General features: G+C 35.5%; 1 protein-coding gene across 29 annotated transcripts in view; it reads left to right on the top strand.

The window, feature by feature from the left end:
* The window catches only part of LOC109076469 (adhesion G protein-coupled receptor L2-like), a 107,944-nt gene that overhangs the window by 38,440 nt on the left and 45,221 nt on the right, over window positions 1–24,283 (top strand). For 23 of the 29 annotated variants that reach the window (XR_006161082.1, XR_006161081.1, XM_042765979.1 and 20 more), the window contains exons 3-6: window positions 5,413–5,626; window positions 12,563–12,672; window positions 18,049–18,063; window positions 19,047–19,847. Coding sequence is in view for 27 of the 29 variants with exons in the window: in XM_042765979.1 (XP_042621913.1) it covers window positions 5,413–5,626; window positions 12,563–12,672; window positions 18,049–18,063; window positions 19,047–19,847 (1,140 nt within the window). In the remaining 2 variants the exon portion in view is untranslated. The remainder of the gene's footprint in view (window positions 1–5,412; window positions 5,627–12,562; window positions 12,673–18,048; window positions 18,064–19,046; window positions 19,848–24,283) is intronic. The other 6 variants (XM_042765995.1, XM_042765997.1, XM_042765973.1 and 3 more) reach the window with 1 other exon arrangement.

Below are 24,283 nucleotides of genomic sequence, written 5' to 3'. Positions count from 1 at the left end.
TTGCCCATACCTCTGGTAGTTGACATGTAATTGCAAAGCTACTTATATTCAACAAAATAAAGTGTTACCAGCAATGATTATATACTGGTTTTGCTTCTGGATTTAGATTTCATATTGGGATTCTGTGTTTAATACAAAGTGGGGATCCAATATGTTATGTTACATTACTAGAAATGTTTATTGTACAAAACAATACAGAAATGTTCTCCATTTTGAAAGTCCCTAAACTTTTTTTTGATATCCTAACTGTTAATGTTATTATTGCAGATAGATGAATTACTAGTTAAGAAGCACTCTAGAAAATAATTGATAAAGGAATTACACTTCAAACACTTTTAATGCATTGTAATAAGATGCACTATCAAAACCTCTTTGCACCGACATCGTACATAATCTTGTGTAATTAAAAACATATGTATCAGTTTTCCGCAACGAATCTCTGCGGTACAAAAGTACCTTGTATGTATAAAAACATTTACATAGTAACAGAGCTCGACAAGGTTAAATGGGAGGCATATTTGAGCCCTGATTAAAAGGCTCTCCCACCAGTTGCACCGAGCAGATCTGTGGAGTCATGTACAGCAGTGCAACTGATAAGGTAGGGCTCTGAAAGGACTCTATTGTGTTTTGACGTGGGGCATGTTCGCTGGAGTTCAGAGTTGGCTACCTATCTACCTGAAAGGAATTGAAAAGCAACCCTTGTGGTGACTGACCAGAATGACTGATAAGCCTCAGGGGGAGATTATAGCGATTATGGCACTGCTGGAGAGGTTGCCATGGTGATGAAATCGAGCATTCTCTTTAATATATTATTTACTGCCTCCGTTCCTGACCCACGCCATTTAATCAGGAGAGAGCAGGAGACCCATTCACTTTTAAAAGCACCGGTTCATGCACAGGAAGTTCGCACACCTCTGCACAGCATAATACAGATGTGAAAGAAAGGTACCAGACTGAGCATAAACTATACATGAAAACCAGCTCAACAGCCAGTTTGCACATCGCCGCAGGAAAAGCACAAGAGGCAATCCACAGGCTGTTTCTCTAAAGCCAAAACTAACACCTTGGATCCCTCAGAATTATTCTCTTAGACATAAGTCATAGCACATACCAAAAAACCAAAAAGTTCTGTCATGTCCAGACTACTATTAGATGAATCAAATACCGAATCAAAATTGTATGGCAATTTTTTTGAGGTGAAGCACTTCAGATTGTAAATGAATGAATAGTTGATTGAAGTTTCAAGAGTCATAATCTCATAATGTTGGGAATAAAATGGCTGACCTGTCGTTTGGTGGACTCTGGTCATGTTACACAGGGCTGAACATGTAAAAGTCAAGTAGTTAGTGGACATCACTACAGCTTCTATAGAGGAAACTTTGAGTCCATGTCATTGAGGTGCAAATGTCTTTCAAATGGACTTTGTCCTTCCTGCTGTCTGACCACGACTGCTCATTGACCCTGACAGGCTAAAACCAGAGCGGAAATTACACAGACCCTCAACTTTGAGACAAAAGAGACGGTTGATCCTTGGCTTTATTGAGATAATAAAGGAAATTCAGCATGAACCAAGAATCTGACTTCCAAATCTCTCCATGCAGCATTATATGCAAAACCCTTTTTTTCTCCCCTTAAAAGAATTATAATCCATTTACAAATGCTATTGGATGTACTAATCTAAATTACTTTCCTTTCTCCTGAGCAAAATGGCAAAATTTGGTTTCTTTGGTGCTGTCACTATGTTTTCCCGCCCCTTAGTACAATGTCTCTTTATTTTCTAAGATTAAAATTGGAGGACTTTTTCGGTCATGGGCCTTAATATAAATTATCTTTAAGAAAACTGGGTTTTTACATCTTCTAAAGGAAATATGAGAGGTGCTTGCCCATCCAAAACCCAAAGTTTAAGAGACTGCTTGTTGAGGGCACTTGTCTTTGCACGTCAGGAGTAATGTGTCCTATATTTGCCAGACGAAAAATCATTAACACTGTTCATAAGTTAATCAAAGTCACCACACAATAAAACATAATGATTTTAAACTTCAAAGCTGCAGTAAGAAGCTCCTTTACCAGTCAGACTGCAGCAATGAGAGACGAGAGAGAGAGAGAAAAAAAAGCTTTTGAAGGCGTTTTGTTAACAAGCACTTTTTAAATGTTAAAATCCTGTTAAAAAAATAAAAAAATGGCAGCTGTGGTTGCGAGAAATTCGCTGTAATATATATTTCATTAATTGATATAATGTTAATGTTCCAGCCTACTTAAACTACTTCAGTCTGCTTTGAAACATTTTTACAGTGTAGTGAAAAAATCCCTCTGTACAGAATTATGTCTTTTCCCCTTAATTAGATTTGGAAGTCTGGCCCTTTTATTCTCTCTGCTGTATAGATTTGACCGTGTCCTGAAATATCCGTCCATAACAGCGTGAGTCAGCAGTGACTCCAGGCCTAATCAATTGTCCTGCTTTTGAAAAGCTGTTTATGAAGCAGGCTCCAGCAGACTACATGATGCATGAACTGTGCTGGTGGGCGTTTCGGGGTTCTGGCAACGGGAATACGTTTTAATGTAATTAAGAAGTATCGTGTGTTGTAAACTTGACATGCCAGGCCGCAGAAACACGTCGAAGTTTCTCATTATCGTCCCCTCCACGCCCTCAACATACTCTGGTTTTCCTGGTGTTCTGGTAAAATGAAAGAATGGAGCGTGGTTGAGAGGATCAAATCTGCTGCCATGTGGCGGAACCGCAGCTCTGGAAAATGGAGAGTTTTAGCAGAGCCGATCGGATGAGGTGAAAAGAGGACGGGTTTGGCTGTGCTATTCCTGTGTAGCTGGAGTCAGAAGGGAAAAGGGCCAAGTGAGATAATGCAGGACACCGCCGCAGCCAGATTGATCTGCTCAAACACTGCTGTGACCTCACAATTGAGTTGCATTAAAGTGCAGTGGAATATAGGCCGGGAAAGGGACAGTGAATTTCAATATTAAAGCAAAATACCTTAGCAAAAAAAAAAAAAAAATCATGATACCATTTAATCACATTATTCATGTAAAATTACTTGAATGCTTCATGAGCTCTGTTCGTTCTAACTGCAGCCAATCTATGACTAGTAAATTTTGAAAATATGTGTATGTTCCATTATTTGGTAAGATTTTTAATGTTTTTTTTGTTTTTTTGTTTTTTTAAATAAGTTTCTTGAGGATGTATTTATTTGACCAGTAAATGATAGTAAAAATATCAGAAAGGTAAAACATTAGTATTGTGAATAATTTGTACAATTGGATAGGAGTGTTTTCTATTTAAATACATTTTAAAATGTTATTTAGTTTTCAGCAGCCACTCTTTAGGGTCAAGTGATCCTTTGGAAATCATTTGAATGTCCTAATGTTTTCCTCAAAACACATTTCTTATTATTACCAAAAGTTCTGCTGCTTGAAATTTCTGTGGAAACCATTACTTTTTTAAAAAACATATATTTATGTAACAATGTCTTATTGTCACTTTTGATCAGTTGAATGCATCCTTGCAGAACCAAATGCAATGCAATGTAACAAAACGTTTCATATGTACAGTATGTAAAATAATGTACATAAAATAAATGATATGTAGTTTTAAATATCCTTAGTGCCTTAGATAACATTTTTGTTTTAATTTATTATTATTATTAAAAAAAAAAAATCATTAAATGATTGCACCAGCAATATGACAATTAATACTAATATCTAAATAATAATAATAATAAACAATACTTCAGATAAATCATGTAATTTACAGTGGCCAGGCAATGTGGCAATTAGTTTACTGTTTTTTCCCAATGATTTTGAATGCAGGTCATCCAATCCTTGAGCCGATTTGGAGCTATCAGTTAGCATTTTATTGAGCTTTAGCTCTAACTGGTGGTTCTACCAAGTCACAAACTGAATTGCATGTTGTTGAGCGGCGCACTATAAAATGACATATCTGAGGTGGCAACACCTGTCATCAGTCAAAACTTGCTGCTGTGTTTCGTTTCTAATGGTCACAAGGAATGACTACAGATTAAAAAAAAAAAAAAAACCCTATGATAAATCTTGGTTCAACAACCCAAGATTTGATTTCCACTGAATTGACTTTTTAAAGTCATTTAAATCCATTTTGCTGTCAGTGTCTTTGAGAACATCTCAGCATGTCAAACTCAGGGGAAATGCAGTGGATAAAATGCACAGTGACTGTGTTCTGACTGAATAATTACAGGAGAAGCTTCTCACCAGACAGATTATTTTCCTCTTCATTTAAAAACATGAATGAAAGAAATGCAGACCCAAGATATTGACTTTATAATTCCACTTACTTGAATGAATGAATCAATCAATCAATCAATCAATCAATCAATCAATCAATCGTACAGACTGCTTTTAGATAGATTTCTACTTAATGTGACCAAAGTTATACACATTGCTGGAGGAAATATATATTAAACAGCAGTCTTTCTCTCAGGTTATGATTCATTGTAATAAATCAGGTATTTTTTTAGCAAGGCAGATGGAGCAAGCAAATCAGAAGACATGTACCAATAATTAAAGTTGGATTTTTGTAAGATTATTATTATTATTATTATCATTATTTATGTATTTATTTTGATTATTATTATTATTATTTTTTTTTTTGTGACACACAAATTTGATTTGGTGTGGTTTGTTTAGATACATGTTCTGGGCAGATGGATAGATGCAGTTTTCAGTCATTGCAGTCATTTTCTTTTCTTTTTTTTTTTTTCTCATACTTATTTTCTGCTGCATCCATGCTGTGTTTTGCATGTGAGATTAATTTTTAAATATAGGGATATATTTAAGGTCAGGGCTGGTGATTGGCTGAATGTGTTTTATTTGTGTTTGACATCAGCATGATGAAGGAAATGCCCTTTACATGCTGCTCTGAGCTCAGGACCAGATTTCACTCTGAGAGCTGACATTTGACAGACTTTTTTTTTTTTTTTACTGACTGCATTTCTCTTGCTGTCTGGCCTTTTTCACCCTTCCGTAAAATGGAGAGAAATACTTGTGTCAGTACTTTATATTTGATATTTTGTTTTGTAACTGTACATGGATTGTTAGCACTTGCAGCACTGTTGCATCTCTCATTCATTAGATCAATTCATCCATTTTTTCCCCCACAGTGCAGCAATGAGAGTTTGCTGAAATCATTTTATTTGCTTAAATATCACAAAAAAAAAAAAAAAAAAAAAAGTCCCAAAGTGTCTGAAAATAGCCACCATTCCTTATTTCCTTCTTTTGATTCTGGGTTGAAACACTGTTTGCTGTCAGTTTGACAGCCTTTAAAATAAGTTGACTCTTCTCTCTTAATACTTGACACCTCATGACACTAGATTTTGTGTAGATTTTTTATTTTTATTTTTTTGTCTGAAGTCTCTCTCTGTCTTCCAGGGTTTAGTCGGGCAGCCATGCCATTTGGTCTGGTGAGGCGGGAGCTGTCTTGTGAGGGTTACCCCATCGACCTACGCTGTCCAGGAAGTGATGTAATCATGATCGAGAGTGCCAATTACGGCCGGACAGACGACAAGATCTGCGATGCTGACCCCTTTCAAATGGAGAACATCAACTGTTATCTGCCCGATGCATTCAAGATCATGTCTCAAAGGCAGGTTCTTCCATGCAAACGCTCTTTCCATACTAAGATCTGTCCTGCTTTTCTAAACCTCTCTCTTCTAAATGTGTCTTCTATCTCATTTGCCTGTCTTTGATTACAACCAAACCAAACAGATCTCAAGGCGCTCATATCCGATCTTCTTTTGAGTTTAGACAGTGTCGTACATCTGGAGGCTTGTGCTAAAAACAGGAAGTGATGTGTGAGCTGGGCTTTGATACGTATTGCCGCGGGAGTGGCGTACAGTTCCGCTTGGCTTATTATAAGAACGTTGTGATTCGTGGGGAAATAGGTTTGGAAATGTGGCGTCTCAATTAGTCCTTTCAGCTGCAGGCAATTAGGCGTCTCAAGTGGGTGCTAATCTGCACAGGAACTCTAGGCAGGGATTTGCCTCTGCAGGTCTAGTCCAGATGTGAAACTGCATTGTTGTGCACTTTTCATCTTGTTAGTTTTCTGGTCAAATAATGAATCACCAGCAGCGTCACAATCTTTCACTGCTATAGTTGCATTAATAATAGATTACTATACTTAATAACAGAAGCTTTCACTCAACACTAGTTCATTTCTCTGCAAAAGAAAACTTTTTTTTTTTATTGATATATATGGGCTTATATCAAATTAATTAATGTAAACACCTCATGTCCTGTAGGCTTGTGTCGGAGTCTATTAACTTGTTTAATAATGTTGATTTATATGAGGGATCGAGCAACCAGAGGCACTTTCTACATTTTTTTGTGTTCTGGCCTTCTCTTGCTCTTAAATATTAGACAACTTAGATATTGTTGCGAGCAGGGCTCAGTGAGATACCAGAAAAGAAAAAAAAAAATCTTTGGAACAAACAGGTGAAAATAGCACCATCGCAAAAACATGATTTTTTTTTTTTTTTTTATTCTTAATGCAAAGAATATATTTTATATTAAGCTACATTCCTGTTCATGAGTTTGTAGTCAGTAAGATTTATTTATTTACTTGTTTTAAGAAATTCATACTTTTCATTCAGCAAGGGGGCTTTAAATTGACCCTTAAAACATTTATAATGTTGGCAAAAAAATAAATACAAATATTCATCAAACAATGAAAGTATATGGATATTTCACAATATCACTGTTTTCAGTGGATTTTTGAACAAGAAATGCAGCCTTGGTGAGCATAAGATATTTTTTTTCTTTCAAAAACATTACAAAAATCTTACTGATTTTTGAACATTACCTATCTTTCTACCCTAGTGAAAAAAATAGTATACTTAAGCACAATTTATTTGTATGTACTTTAATATAACTAAATGTATTTGTGGCACACTATAAACTGGTATACTTAAAGTCTGTTAAATTGAAATGCATTTTAGTTGTGCCAAAGCAGTGCTTAAGTACAACTAAAGTTGTAATAAATATACTTGTTTGTGCTAAAGTGGAACTGTTTTAAATATACTTCAGTTCAATTTAAAAATCCCTTCTTGTATTTAAATTTTGAAATGTTGCCGTTGTCTGTACGGGACATTAAACAACCATTAATGGAGAAAAAAAGGTTCATTGGAGTGTATTAGGAATATACTGTACAAAAATAAACCCTCTGATAAAGTACATGAATGACTTTCACCATTTCAAACTAACTAGCTATATGTTGTTTACATCTTTACTTTTGTAACTACTTTCTGTGTGTATGTAAAGCTGCTTTGCAACCATGCAAAACTCTGAAAAGCACTAAATGTGAAGTGTGCTTAAATTATTAAAAAAGGTAAAGGTTATAATTATAAAAAAAAAAAAAAATACTGCATGATTATGAATTATTATTATTTGCAACTCAAAACATTTATTTTCATCTATAATATTTTTATACTCAACAAGTAGAACTCAGATACAGTGTATTAATCATAACAGGTCAACAGAGGATTCAATAAAAACTTACTTCAGTAACAAATTAAATGGTTTTATTTGCAAACTGCTCATTGTTACATTTGTGCAGTAGGCAAAAGTTGTGTTTGAAAATTCCTTACAGCACTTAGCAGAAACATACTGGATGCTTCTCTCATTGTCTTTGACTTGCCCAAAAAGAAAGTCTAAATAAATAAATAAATAAATACACAGCATAATCTTAAAATAATTTAATTGTTCTCAGATTTGAAATACATGGTGAGACTTGTGTCTTTAGCTTGAATAAGTTTCTAGACTAAATGTTTCTTCAGAAAAAATGTGCCAAGTCACAAGATTTCTAATAGTGTGCACTAGTGAGTTCAGATGTTTAGCAGTGTTTGGAGTTTGGTGAATTTCACAGCTTGTGAAAGTTAGGTGAGGAGAAACTGAATTATCAAGCCCCCTTCACTGAACATACTGTAGCCTATATTTAGGCCAATGTTAAAATCACATTATTACAATACTTATTAAGACCATTTTAAAGGGTGAAGGAACAAACAAATATCAATACACAGAATGTGATATTGTCTTTTTATGCCATAGTCTTAGATGAGATCTCATACATCAGCCTTAATGATATGACAGCATACGAACAATCAGTCCCCACAGACATACATTAAAATGGCCTTTATACATCTACAGGATCTTAAGATGAGTTGCTTCATTCATCCCTTACTGAGACTAATTTTTGGGCTGAGTGAGCATGGACATGTCATTGCGGTTATGAAGTGAGCATCCTCTTTCAAAGCTTTCATGCAGTTGGTTTAAATGTGTGTGTGTGTGTGTGTGTGTGTGTGTGTGTCATATTTCAGGTTTTTTTTTAAACATGTTGTATATGGAGTTAAGAACATCTAAATGATGAATATATATATTCCATCCTTTCCCAAATGAATTTGTAGTGCACTAAGTTCGTGCTAGATGAAAGAATGAAATAACTATATTTAGAGTGTAATTTCAATTAGTATAGACATGTCACTCTATTTTTAGTATATTTATAATTAAATAAATAAATTATAAATACAATTATGTATATTTGTTTTTCACTAGGGTATCTATCCATCCATCCATCCATCATGTCATTACATTACAATGAAAACAATAAATTATGTTTCAGTTCATAACAAAATTTCTGCCAGCTATTGAGTAACTTCATTTATTTATTTGCTTACTTGCCAAATTTTACTGGTATCTGTGAGTGTTCAGAGACACATGATTTTACTTGGAAGATGGGGGGGGGGGGATAGACAACAACAACAGTAATAAAGTAAAATAAAATACAATTAAATTAAATACAATAAATCATGCTGCTTTAATACAGTAACATAGCTTACGTATTAATTAACTTATAAGCACAACTGTGATTGAAATAGTATGCAAGTTTTTGCCTCAGTCCCTCAGCAACACATCTGAAACAAAACTTTCTTTGCAGAAATTCGTCCTTGCTCTGCTAAGTACCCTGCTTTGGGGAACATGAGGGAATGGCTGCAGTGCTGTACAGGGGAAATTTGTTCTGTATTCACACCATTAATATCCATGACAGAGGCGTCCGCATGGCTCTCAGAAGACCAGCGTTGCAAACAGCCGTGTACGGCACTCCCACTGTACATATGGTATTAGTGAATACTTCAAGCATTGCAGATTAAGATTTCATAAGTCACCGTTAATACAAGCTTCTGGAAACAACAGCTACACCTGTTTAAGAATTCAGAGCCTTGGGAATTTCACTGGCCTGCTAATAAAGTCTTAAATAATGCTCATGATTTAATTAGATATGTGAGGTTTGGGCTGCTTGGCGCTATGGATGGAGGACTGCATATATATAAAGGACTGTAGTGTTCTGCCATAATGATGATTTCTCTCATCACTTGTCTAGGATTTGGTTTGCTGTATTTTGGTCTCTTCATATACATCTACTTCAGTAGGTCTCTGTCCTTTTCAGTTTGACTAACTTGTCCAGGTTTAATGTAGTTATCACAAACAAATCTGTTTCTTCCTAAACTGAAGATCCAGATTTTTGTGACATAAGTGAATGACTACCTCGTCCGTCATAATATAGCAGAGAATAGATAGGTTTAATATACATCAATTTGTTCCATACTCAGATACAATATTAAAGCAGTAACGTTCCTTCAGGCTTCATCGATTTTTTTTTTTTTTTTACTTTGATATTGTTACTGTGACAAATACAACATTTATTGTTTACCATCTTAGAAGGGCTTTATAATATATGATGTGTCATATACTGTATATGATGTTTTTATAGATCAATCAAGATCTGTATCACTAAATTACTCAAAATCAAAGCAGCCTCCTGTCAACAATGTTCTGGGAACATACTGAATTTGACTGTAAAACTGTAAAAGTTTGCTTTGAGCTCCTTAACTAAAACCGAATGTGAATAGAGATAGATAGAGATTTTCTTTCCTGTGGGCATTTTTAGTCCAGATTTCCTGTCTGAAACACTTCCTTCAACTTTGTTTTTCTTTAATCAGTGAAATTTTGACTGTAAATGTTGTGATGTCTTGAAAGCGTTGCTTTGGTGAGTGTTCAGAGTTTAGGAGGGAGAGATCTGTCTAATGAGGGGTGCCCTGTGAAAACGCCTGACGTGTGACTGTGGTGTGAAGAGCAAACACCAACTGTCAGCTAACAGGAACATCATGAGAATGAGAATTTAGAATAGAGTAGCCCAAACTGTATTTGGACAGTCTTTCCACATTTTAAAATGTATGAATGTCATTGAATTAGAAAACAAAACTTTAATCCGAAGTGTCATTTATAAAAAAAAAAAAAAAAAAAAAAAAAAAAAAAGTAAACTTCATATATCCAGTAAACCAGCCTTGGAATTAATTGTTTAAAAGTTGTTTATTAAGAATGACATTTTATCACTACAAAGCAATAATCAATTAAAATAATTAAAACAACAAATAAATGAGTGAATCACAGTTATTTTTTGCTTGCTTCATTCATTCATTCATTCAAAAAAAAAAAGAAAATCACTTTTTGATCTATTCTGTATCAAGGCAAGCTTTCTAAAATAAGAAAACTTTGTTAGCCATTATGTTGACTCCAGAAGTTAATATTAATCTTTTCTCTTTTTTAACATAATTTGTGATCATAATTTATTAATATGGAACATTATGCAAATGAACAGCACATTGTGACTGAATGAAATATGAATGGGAACAGTCTCCTTGCAATACAACTACAAATAACCAAACAACCAATCGCCACGTTATGGCTCCAGCTTTGGCCGTGTGTTATAATTTTAGATCCATAATTCATTTATATGGGTAAACATGCTGATATTCTCATCTGTTACCACATATGAGTGCTCGTTAATAAAGAAACTCCCATATGAGCGACGTGTTTTTCAGCAAAGCTCGTGTCTATGTATAAATTCTCATCTTCAAACATGACCGCTGGGAATTCACAGCTGTGGACGGAGTAGGACTCTGTTCCACGTGCTTTGCTGCTTTTACGAAAAAGAAAAAAAAAGAAAGTCCACTTGTTTATTAGCAAATAGAACATAAGACAAATGAATTGTCAGAGTCACATGCTGAGGTAAAGAGAAATTACTGCAGGAAGAGATGCTACCCCAGGGCCAGGTCAGAAAAAACGCCAGCAGGCTAATTCACCCCCCGCGCTGCGCTAACAGTAAAACATGCTCTTTATTCCCAAAGCAAAGACCTTTGTTTCCAGATTCTTTTCCTCTAAATTAGGACAATCATCCTGCTTTTTCCTCAGAAACTGTAAGATTATACAGCATGCATACAGCACCCAGCAGTCTTTCATGTTTTAAATCTACAATATATTCTGGTAATAATAAACACCACTAGTACCAAGGTTCTGTATTTATTTATTTGATCTTATAGTATTACAAAAGATTTATTTTCATTATGAAGGAAAAATTTCACAAATAAATAAATAAATTAATTAATTAATTAATTAATTTCTTCAGTAATAATAATAAAATAGTTTCTTGAGCAATAAATCAGCATATTAATGATCATGTTACACTAAAGACTTGAGTCATGGCTGCTGAAAATTCAGATTAGCCTCAAAGGAATAAATTAAAATGTAAAATATATATAAATATAAGCAGTTGTTTTAAATTATAATAATATTCAAATTAATATAAAATTATAATACTATTTTTTTTTTTTTTTTTTTAAGAACAATAAAAATAATAATAATAAAAAAAGCCTTTAAAACCTTTTTGGTTCTAAAATGAATAAAATGAATTTATCCAGCGGACAGAATAGGCGCAGACCTCAGGAACAATGTGACGCAGATTGATGGACGATACTGCCTCTCCTTTTTCAACATCTCACTGTACACTGTGTCTGTAAGCCATGCGATCATTTCTGCACTTTATCTTTTATTTATGTGCTTAATTTTAGTTCCTAGAACCCGCATAAACCACCTTCTGCATGACTTCCTGTTAAACAGGCAGTGGAGGGATGGTTAGTTCATTCCGAGTGAAATGGCATATGAGGAAAATGAATCCATCATAGGTACAATCAGCCTGACCTCAGGGGGGATTCATACAGATGTATAACTCATGTGCTGGCAGGTATGAACACTCATAGATGAGGCTGTTTATCTTTGTCGTTGGGTTGAAAATGGCCACTTTGGCATCTATCCGCTCCGCTAATCCACACTGTCTTTTATCTGTCTCCCGCTCCGGGCCACCATCCATCCGTCCATCAGCTGTGTGCACACTCGCTCTTAGTTTGATGCTATTGTCCTCACAGCTGACTGATGAAGGAATGTTCAGGGTTCAATACAAGCATTTTTTTTTTTTAACCACAGAAAATGTTTTGTTAAAACAGATACAGTACCATCATGCAGACATTCATAATTATTTTCCATTGAAATATATGATTCCACTGTATCAACTCCAAATTCTATTGATACAGCTTTTATTCAATCCAGAATATTCCTTTATACTCAGGTGCAAATAGTTTTCTTTTGTGTTTCACTCTTCTGATTTCTTGTATCTTACTCTCGCTTCGTCCAGGTGTAACAACAGAACGCAGTGCATCGTCATCACTGGACCAGATGTTTTTCCTGACCCCTGCCCAGGAACATATAAGTACCTTGAAGTCCAGTATGAATGTGTTCCCTATAGTAAGTATGAGCCGTCTTTTTAAATATATAATTATTATTTTTTTTTTATGTTACTCTTTTATGAGCGTGCCTTAAAATGCATTTTTCAAGTATTCAGATGTTTGTCCTTGATAAAACAGTGTTTATAAAACATGCACATTAGGCACTTTTTCAGGCTTTGTCATTTCATATCATTAACAATGGATTTAGTGTAGTTTATTTTGCAACTGATTAATAGAAAAAAAAAAAAGAGTTTTAATGTCAAAAGTAAAACAAATGTAGCATCCACAAAAAAAAAAAAAAAAAGGATACCCCTAAACCATCACTGGCACAGCCAATTCATTTTCAAAGTCAAAGTTAAATAGATCACTTGTGAGTAGTTAAGTGGTTTCATTTGATTGTAGTATAAATACAGCTCTCTCTGCAAGGTCCAACTTCTGGTGAGTCATTATTGCAGAAATTTGCGGACTCCAAGCAGTGAAAGTGAATTGTAATTTAAAAGCACAAGGCAGGGGATGGATACAAGATGTCTTCCAAGTCACTGAATATCCCTTGGAGTACACTTAAATCAACAATTAAGAAATGGAAAGAGTATGGCACAGCTGTAAATCTACCTAGACCGTCCTCAAAAACCAAGTGACCGTGCAGGACTGGTGAGAGAGACCACCAAGAGACCAATGATTTACAATCTACACTGGCTGAGATTGGAGACTGTGCATACAACAACTGTTGCCTGGGTGCTTCTCTAATTTTATGAGACCAAGCCAAAGATAAAGCTACTGTTAAAAAATAAAAAAATAAAAATAGAAAAGACATCTTGGTTGCAGTTTGCCAGAAGGCATGTGGGAGATTCTCAAACTAGGTGGAAGAAGGTTAAAATTACTCCTTTTGAACACTTACTGTACATAAATGGGTTAATATGCATTTAAAATAAATGTAATACATTTTAACCAAACAAATAAATGTTGCTATATATAATATTAATTCTAAAATGTTAAATCTGCTGTATTTTTATAAGCAAAAATGTAAAATAAAATAAAATATTAATATTATTACATATAATAATAATAATAATAATAATAATAATAATAATAATAATAGAAAACTAGAAAGGTGGTGGAATTGGTATAACTAAATGTTCTTGAAGGAGAGTGTTATATAATAATCTGCAATTTATGGTAGTGACGGCATTGTCACAATATTTGGGATTAGTCTTCTTTCCTGCATTAATTAATCTACTGAATTCTGATTTTTCTTTCTTGCTATTTAACCATATTGAACCACTTTTAAAAACAGTGTTTTTAAAATGAGATGAGCACGAGAGTCACGAAAACAGCAAAAGCATATTTGATGCAGGATTTCATTTATGGCAAATCTAAGCTTAAAACTTAAAACACTATTTGTTTGCGGCCTTGGAAGCACTGCTATTTCCTTGAGGAAATAAATTGTTATTCATGTGTTCTTATGATGCAATGCTTCATTCTAATTATTGTATTTCATTGTACTTCATTCTGCACACCTTATGCAGGTGTGGTTGTAGTGCACAGAGCTGGGTATAAAATGCTTTTAGCTGCCTTGTTTAAACCTGACATTATTTCATAAAAACTAAAATATAAGCTGTTAAATGTAAACCATTTCCATGTGTTTTTCTCCCTGTGAAATGTTACTTTTTAGCAGTCGTTCATCTATCAGGAATATTACAGCAATACGCGCTACATGAATGCAAAGCAGCATTCTCTGACGTCCGGTCTTTGCACATATAATTGCTCAGAGACAGACCAGCATGATTTTCTTGGCCTTAAAACTGAATTGGCCAAGCAAAGATATGCCAGTGTTATGCCAACTACTAAACAGACCAAAGATGTTTTTCGTTAGTGCTTGATCACTGTGTTTTGCTCGTAAGAAACCACAGCTTTACGACTGTCAGAAAAGACAAATGATTGCACATGGATCTTACATGAACAAACTCCAAACAAACGCCTCACTTCTATTCTCAGATTTCCCATTACATTAAGAGTATGGATTGTTTTGCTCCATTAAACAATTAGACAGTAATATTATTCTCTGATTGAATTGTCTCGTCTTTTCAGAGAATGTTTCCAGAGACTTCACATACCAGACGAGGTTCTCTGCCGCAGATTTCCCTTCACAATCCCAAAATAACAAAGGCCCACTGGATTTTAGTGCTTAGTATAAGTTTAATCTACATCCATATCTATGGGTTATTGAAGTCAAAATCCACACAATTTTAAAAGCTGCTGTTTCATAAAGGATCGTGTTTTTCAGCTTTTCTCCAGGAATATCTGTGATTGTTCACGTGTCTTTTCTGATGCGAGCACCTTCACAGAATACGGTTTTGTGCTGTTGTTGTTTTTGTGTCTTAATGTTTTTGCATTACCTCCTCTAGGCATTTCCAGGCGGTCTGTAACTGTTTTATTTACTAATCACAGTTTGACTCTCTAGGACGCCAGAGCCCTCATGTCACCCCCAGGCTGCTGATTTTTTATTTTTTTTTTAACTTGAAGTAATTTTCTTATTTGGTCTTGTTTGGTTGCAACAGTTCATGATGTTCTTTGGCCAACGGTATCTCAGAGAACAGGATTTGTCCTGGTATTAAGTGTACTGCATACTCTGAGATCCATCCAGATTGTATTGGCTGACTTAACAAGAAATGATTTCCCCCGTGGATGGATGTCGCTATAATTTCATTCATTTTAACCTAACTCATTAGTAACCTGGTTACTATTACTAACTTTAATGATTAACTTATTTCTTATTTTATTTTTAGAGGGCAAAGGCTAATTATGTATGTATGTATGTATGTATTTATGTATTTATGTTTGTTTGTTTCAACCTAAAAGTCAGTTTGTGGGTGCAAACTAATGATGCACTGCATTATCTGCAGGTGAATCTGATGTAAACATGTCCAGAATCTAAGTTGACCCTAATTCAAGTATGCACAAAATTAAAACAAATATATAATTTCCATAAATAAACTGAAACCAATTTTATGGACCATTAAGATTTTTTGTATTATGGTATTATTTTCAGGACAATTAAGCACATTTCCCCACCAAAAATATTATTGCTGTAATGCATCCAGATATTTTTTTTCTTCGTAATGTTCATTATTTTTAAAGGTGAATCTCATTAGACTGTCATTACTGTAATACAGTATATTGTATTATAGTATTTCTTTATTACATCAGCATAAAGGCAGCACAACAAAAAGTAGTATAACTAATATAAAACAAATCTGTGCATCAGAAATTACACTTACAATGCTATTACTTATGATGTAAAATATTATATACATACATACATATACATATATATATATATATATATCAATGCAATGGTCCTACAAACAAATATAGTTTCTTTTCTGCAAAATATATATTTTATATTACTGTATGTCTTCTTTCTTTGTCATTTTTTTTTCTTTGTTCTGGACTGGTTTCTTGAGATTTATTAATATGCTAAACAGAGCTTCTGTAGAAAATTGTGACTTTTATGTAAAAGAACAATGTCTCCTGGACATTGTGGCCACAGAATGGACACCATTAGTCGAACGATCATAATAAGACAAGAAGGAAGTCTGAGAAATGTAGCTTTAGATTGTCGGAAATGTTGAAATGCTGAAGATGGCCTTCATGAGATAAAACTTCTGAAGACTGTCAAGATTCTGTTTAAATGTCTGCCTGCATTCTGTCTTTCTGTCTGCCTTTCTGTTTATCTCTCTTAATCTTTATCTGGTGCTATATGGAAGGATTTGGAAGGACAGTGTATTGGCTCATAAAACCATGATGATAAGAATTTCTCCAGAACTGAGCCTTAAAAAAAGGAAAAAAAAAAACACACACACACAAAAAACCCTTATTAAAAAAAACATCCTTTGTTAAGATGTTTGGAAATTACATTCCCAAACAATAAGTTATATTTATAATGCATCACCATTTCAGCCAAGAAAAAAAGATCTTTAAAATCTGAAATCTGAATGATTTTTTTTTTTTTTTTGATTGCCAGTAGGTCCTATTATATTTAAAGATCTGGAAGTCAGATGACCAACATAATGTATTAGCATAGTAATTTAATGAAACCAATTAAAAATATGTACCAAGTTGGCAAAGAAAAATGATCTTATGCACCGTTTACTCAGAATTCACTGTAATCTTTTTAACCATGGACAAGTCAGTATATTTTTGAAGTAGCACTTATTCAGAGGAACAGGCACAAAAAAAAATCACTTAAATTTTATACTTACAAATAAGAAAAACTACACTTGTAAATTAGAGATGAAAGATACATTTTTTACTCACTGTTGTATCGTTCCAAACTGTTCAATTCCCATATGAATTACATGCAACACACACAAAAAAAGTGAATTTTAAAGAACATTCTGGCCACTAATTTCAGTACAATTAAAGTAAAAGACATAAATTCTGAAATGATAAATGTCCACCATAAATAGTATAATGAAAGGGGTTCATATGATGTGTGCTACACCATATGTCAAATCTTTTGATAGATTTGTGTGAGAGACATGAAGCTAATATTGTTTCAAATGTTACAAAGTTAACATACAGCATCATTGTAATTGCATGAATAAGAGTGATATTATTTAAAAGCATGTGTTCCACAAAAGAAGAAGACTTGATGTAGATGTATTTGGAATGACATGAGGGTGAGTAAATGGCTCTTTTTCATCAGGAAATCCTAAAGTAACCTTAGAAATGACAGACGCATGATTTTCAAAAGTTAAAAGCACCAGCCTGCCAATCTCTCACTGCCACCCTGATCTGGACCGAAAGAAACATGAAAATATATCCTTTTAAAAAGTAAGAATACATTTTACAAACTCTGTGTTGGAAATTGAAACCGCATACTGCCATAGCGGACTATTCAAATGTTCATATAAAGCCTAGAAAGGCTGACAAGAACTCTGTGCTTTGTGGAGGAACTGTAGAGTTGAGGAACAGCTTTATTTTTCTGGTTTTGAGTTTCCCTCCAGCCCAACTTACCATCTGTCCACCTGGAATTCAGATTTCCCTGGTCGATGTCCCTGAGTTCTTATGAAAATCTATACGCCGCTATCTAGAATTCAGCCGGTGTATTTCCCCGCAGCTTTCCCTTGACAACACCAAATTGATTTGTCTTCAATGCCACATACACTGTCCTTTTGTACTGTGACAGAACACTCTTTAACCTTGCTCTCTTTCATGTGTTGAAGGTGTCTAACTGTGATCTCTTCTTCCTCTGACAGCTGTAGCTCTGTGCATAATGCCCGTAACCTCATGACATGTTAACTGCATGTGATCATGGACATGATGGTTAATTCGTTTTAATCTCTTTTTCCCCTTGCACTCCTTTCATTCTCTCTTCCAACGCTTAAAATAGAAGTGGAGCAAAAAGGTAAATCACTGACACAATCAGCTCCTTGTTTTTCTTTCTTTAATATATACATTTTGTGGTTGTAAAACCTTCCTGTGCCCACTCTTGCTGTTCCGATAGCTGGCAGTAGCAGAAAGGGTCTTGTATTTTAGTAAAGGTCAGTGCACAAGCAGCAATCGGAGGGAAGCTTTAAAAGAAAATGATAAAGCACAAATTAAATGTTAGCAGTAATGCTGAGGGTACAAATGCCCCATTTCCTCCTCCTCTTTCTGTCGTCCACACTCTTTTATTGCCTGTTCAAACCCCAGCCCCACTCCACACTCCCAGCATGCTCTGGTAACAGGTTTCCTATAGACTTACACAACCTCTACCGTTTCTCGCTTTCCCTTCTTCTAATTCTCTCTCTCTCACTCTCTACATGTCTCTCTTGCTTTCTCACTTCACCCTTTCTACATGTTTGATTATCATGTCTTTGTTAAGGAGAAAGGAATTGCTTTATGCTGTAAAATGATTACAACATTAGGCCCATAGGAAAGATGTAAAAACTGTGGAAAAACTTGGCTCAGGACAGAGACTGCCTGTATGCTGCTCTTCTCTGCATCTTTCTCAAGCCTTATTTAGTTGTCTGCTTTTATTTGCAGGGCAGATTTGTCGTATTCCTTCCTTTTTTCCTTTGTGTTTGGTTGTGGTTTGATTTCTCCATCACTCCCCTTCAGTATGTCCAAGCAGCAGTGAGCCGAAACTGTTCGCTTACGGACACATAAAAAACTGTTTTTGCTTCCGTTTTAAGCTTCAGTAACCTTCAGATGCAGATCCTTCGCGCCTTTTACTGCTTGTGAATGTGGGTAGCTGTTAGACTTCTTAGTGTGTGTTTCTGTCTTCACTGACTACCCAGTTATCAGAGTGATGTAGAGTCAGACGGCACTTTGCCCTCTGCTTTCAACTAGTGTGAGCTGCCTTCGCTTACGTTTGACTGTTTTCTGCTCTGTTCTTCTCATCACTAGTTTTTGTTTGTCCTGGAACTCTGAAAGCCATTGGAGATCCGTCGTTTCTGTACGAGGCAGAGCAACAAGCGGGGTCGTGGTGCAAAGATCCTCTCCAGGCGGGAGACAAGGTTTATTTCATGCCCTGGACCCCTTACAGAACAGATACACTTATTGAGTACAACTCGCTCGATGACTTTCAAAACTCTCGACAGACTACAACGTATAAACTCCCCCATCGGGTCGATGGCACGGGATTTGTGGTTTACGATGGGGCGGTGTTTTTTAACAAGGAAAGGACACGTAATATTGTCAAATTTGACCTTCGGACCAGAATTAAAAGTGGGGAGGCAATTATAAATAACGCCAACTATCATGACACCTCACCATATAAGTGGGGTGGGAAAACAGACATCGACTTGGCAGTTGATGAAAACGGTCTTTGGGTGATCTATGCCACCGAGCAGAACAATGGCATGATGGTGATCAGTCAGCTCAACCCCTACACTCTTCGCTTCGAGGCCACCTGGGAGACCACGTACGACAAGCGATCGGCCTCCAATGCTTTCATGATCTGCGGTGTTCTGTATGTGGTCCGATCCACGTATGAAGACAATGAGAGTGAAGTCAGTAAGAGCCTCATCGACTACATGTACAACACCAAACTGAACCGAGGCGAATACATCGACATCCACTTCCCCAACCAGTACCAGTACATCGCCGCTGTGGAATACAACCCTCGAGACAACCAGCTGTACGTGTGGAATAACTTCTACATCCTGCGGTACAATCTGGTGTTTGGTCCACCTGATCCAGCTCATGGTAAGTCTCATCTCGAATCCATCTAGCCGCACGCACACACAGAGTCTCTCTGGATATCTGTTTAAGTGGTCGCGAGATTTCAGGCCACTGTGTTGGTATTCCTCTGGCACCCAAGTCTGTGTGTCAAATGTCACGGATGACTGGTTTTTAATTTCAGATTTAATATGTGCTTGATGTATTCCGGAAACCTTTCTCGAGTGAAAGCAACATCTCAGAGTGAAGTGGTGGGTCTCAGCAGTAAACAACATCATAGGCGTTGTTAGCATATAATAAGAGACGTGTCTCTCGAGGTTTCAGAAGACAGAGCCATCCCTCCCCAGTGTTTAGACTCTTGAGGCTAAACTCCCTCCCACTGCCCCACTGAGAAAGGTCCAGCTTCCCTCATTGGTAGAGGGTTACCTGTCTGGACAGGTACGTAGGCAGCCTTGCGGCAACAGTGGATCATCCCCAAAAGAGTAGATCTCATTCCCTAACCAGATCAAAACAAACAACTTGCACTTTGCCTTGAATGCCTTCCAATGTATCTGTGCTGAGAGATGGCTCTCTGTTGAGACCGGATCTTTCCCGAAGGTCACGTCAGCGTAGCCTGTTTTTAATTTAACTTTCAAGAGCTAGGACAGGATGGCCATAATATGAATATGTCAGATCATCTTTACATTGAAAAAATAATAACTGTAATTACCATAATCCCAGCTCAGCCTAGAGGCCAAGACTCTTGCATTACTCCAGTAAGACTTGGCTAAGTGTAGAGGTCAAACAACTTTACGCAGATTATTGGGGCTTACAAATTTAAAATATGAGTGTATTTCTTCTGCGGAGACCCAGCGGTGTCTACCTCACTCATGAATCTGCTTGTGCAGACACTGAGCTAGGTAACTGTACCCAGGGCCGTCGTGAAACTATACCCGTAATGAGTGTACTTAGAATAAAGTCGTTAAGGATAAAAACATCCGCTAAATGACAAGATAGTAGGTTGTAAGCTATAAATTATTTGTAATCTGCTTATAGCATTCAAAAGCACCTCAAAGGCTACCTGTTATATTAATAACTAACCATATCTCATTTGAAGGCTGCAACCTTTTCAACTGGCTAAATTTCAAGGCCTTCACAGAATATGCAAAATCCTTCACAAAATATGCAATCTCAGAATGCATTGTGATTTTTTTTTTTTTTTTTATCTACTAAGGTTATGTATGAATCGATTTTTTTTTTTTTTATTATTATTATTACAAATATGATTACAATTGAAGAAAAATATGTAAAAACAGGGTTTAACGAACGATTATTATTTATTTATTTATTTATTTTGCTTATTATTACGCATTACACTGGGTTAAAAGGAAATGTCCAGAAATTTAATGGCAGAAAACTACCAATACCTTTTCCATTGTTTTTACAAATATTTTTTTTTTTTTTTTTGCTTACTGTGTTCGGTCAATCTCATTAATTGTTGAGAAGCTTCTCTCTCTCTCTCTCTCTCTCTCTCTATATATATACAAATAAAGACTGGGCTATTTAAAAACTATTTTAAAATTTCACTTTTTATTTGTAAGAGCTATGCAGTTTTACGCTTAAGTTAGCTCCTCACTATCCGCATGTTAAGTGAAAGTTAACATGCCTAGTGTTTTCGACTCATACATTACACGTCACATCTTGATGTCACGTGTCATTTCGGGACCTTTACGGGTTGTGTGTGAACGCATGCACATATTCCGGGAAATCACTGGCAGTGTGAAAGGGGCAAAATCTAACGACCCAGGAACAATTGCCAGGTCACATTACCCGTGTATTTTCCAGAATCGCAGTGTGAAAGGGGCTTTAGAGTATTACAATGTAGCTTAGTTAAGCAACATGCTAACTGTTTACCATATTGAAAAAATTGTAATTTGAGTGCGCTTCACAAGGAATGCTTTTTTGTGTTCCTCGCAAATCATTCCAATGTTCCAATGAGGTTCCATTTCTCATAAGGTGCTGTTTTTAAAGATGAATATGCAGACGGTAGACTGCAAGGCAGCTTGCTAGCTTTTGGAACAGAGCCAAAACACCTCTCCGAAGGCTGTGTATGACATTCATAATCACATTACTATCTGCACTACTTATTATATCAGACTTATTTTTGAGATCAGGACAGAATCATCTGAGTCATTCTTAGCATGCGCTAGCAGCTTTCCTTTAGCCAGAAGCGATTACCGCCACTGAATTAAAACCATCGAGCAAATTCATCCCTGCACAAGCAAGCAATTAAGTAAGAAATATCAACTCAATATCACTTCAGATTCAGAGTATTAGGACTCAGATCTGAAATTCATTGAATATTTCTCTGGGGTGTTACCTCAGAGGGTTCAAATCTTTCATTAAGGAAATGTTATCACATTGTTACCACAATGTATCCACTTGTGGTTCTCACTTATGATGTGGCTGATTGAATGTGCCCATGTATGTTCTGCCTCTCTTTTAGCCGCCTGTAAGGGAAGTAATTAGCTCTACAATCAGAGCTGATGAAGGACAAAAACATGCTAATTTCACTAGCATTAGCTCCTGTGCAATGCACGGGTTGAATGATACCCCCATCCCCACTTGAATCTAATCTGCCATCATTTGTATACTGATGTGTTTTCTCTATTTTAGATGTGGTGATTATCTCATCAGCTCAATAATCAGCTCACTCACACTGCCGTCAGAGTTGTGCTCTGTAGAGTTGATGTTTGATGTTCCACTTTACTTTCATAGCTGTGTAATTACCTTGATTTTGAGACACTGGAACAACGAACCACTAGAGTATGTGAGATATGATAAGTCCCCGCCTTTATATTAAGAAATCCCTCCCCTTTAAGTCAGAGGTCAATAAATAAATAAATAAAAAGAAAAAAAATGAGCATTTATGTGTTGTTGCAAGTTAATCTTTAACAGTTGAGACAACTATAAGAGACTAGATAAAAATATAGAAAAAAAAAAAGTTTATATCAGATCAGAGTATATCACAATAACCAATTATTGTTCAGAATTATTCAGAATTATTTAATTTAAAATATACAGTTTTTCTGGTTTATTTGATGCAACTTGAGCAGAAATACCCAGTATGACATTTGTAACTGCATCAATGACTGCAGTAGGTCAGTATTAACTGTTGCTGATAATTGCTGCTTTTTTTTTTAAATCATACAATAGCTCTCCACTAAAAGGTGTTCTGTGCTTCACTGGTCCTTTAAACCACTAAAATGACTGGAGACATAGAATAACACCACAGACATAAACAGGCCAGATTTTTTTTTTTTTTCAACAAATTCAACATTTTATTGAATATTAAATTTTACACAAAAGGGCATCTTTTTTAGATTTTTCAAATTTAGCCTTCAGAAAATGTTGCTAGGCAATCTCAAGAGATCAAACTAAATATAAAATATGCATTTTTTGTCTGTTTATCTTCTATGAAATTTGAAGTTTTAAACCTGAATCGATGTTTTCTGGGAATAAATGTTAACAAAACTGTATAATACTTGATCGATTGTTCCTTCATGTGGAATTCTGGCTCAATCTATTAATATGACATCTCATATGGATCCTAAATTGCATCAAATGTGCCGTTTGTTGAAAGAGAAAATTATTAAAACCAGCAGCATATTCATACTGGAATCATCTTGATGTGGAGGAGACAGACAGCATTTATATTTGCCATCTGAATCGGGGTGGAAAACACACATTATGCTGCTTGCCACTTAATTTCATTTTTGCTCATCATTAATGGAATTAGTTTGACACTGATTGTGATAATTGTCATGTGATATTACTCTGCTGATGATTAGCGAAATTTATGCAGAGCCTTCTCTGATCCTGCCTGCAAAAAAAAAAAAAAAAATATATATATATATATATATATATATATATATATATATATTTTTTTTTTTTTTTTTTTTTTTTGCTACATCGTTACATGCATGTTAGTCCTTCTGCTGCTGCATCATTTTAAGATGCACTTTTCACCTTTAATACGAGTTTAACCTTTTCCCTTTGACCCCACATTTAGCCCCTCCCTAGAAAATCAAATTGAGCCCCTCCCCCAGTCATCCCTCATTTTAGGGTGCTTCCCAGTTGGAGGGATGTATCCTAGGGAGGCTGTGGTCTTCTTAGACAAGTCCCTCTAAGGCTAGACTACTTCTCAGAATAAAATGCTCGAATGAGATGGTCTAGTAAGTCCACATGGCAACAATCTTAGAGATTTTGGAAGGGTTCATTTAAAGTAATAATTTTTCAACAGTAAAAGTTTTTTTTTTTTTTTTTTTACTGTGAAATAATGGTTTGACAAAACACCTCAAACCCATGTAGACGAAAGTTAAAACAGCATGGTTGCACAGTATCACTTCTGCTGTCATTAACACTATCAGGTAGGTTTAGGGTTGGGTTTGGTGTTATTTTCCAACATGATAGAGCATTTTAGT

This window comes from Cyprinus carpio, chromosome A11, assembly GCF_018340385.1.
Source record: "Cyprinus carpio isolate SPL01 chromosome A11, ASM1834038v1, whole genome shotgun sequence".
In the NCBI taxonomy this organism is placed as follows: domain Eukaryota; kingdom Metazoa; phylum Chordata; class Actinopteri; order Cypriniformes; family Cyprinidae; genus Cyprinus; species Cyprinus carpio.
Note: the sequence above shows the minus strand (reverse complement) of the source record. Positions and strands in the feature narration are given on the sequence as shown.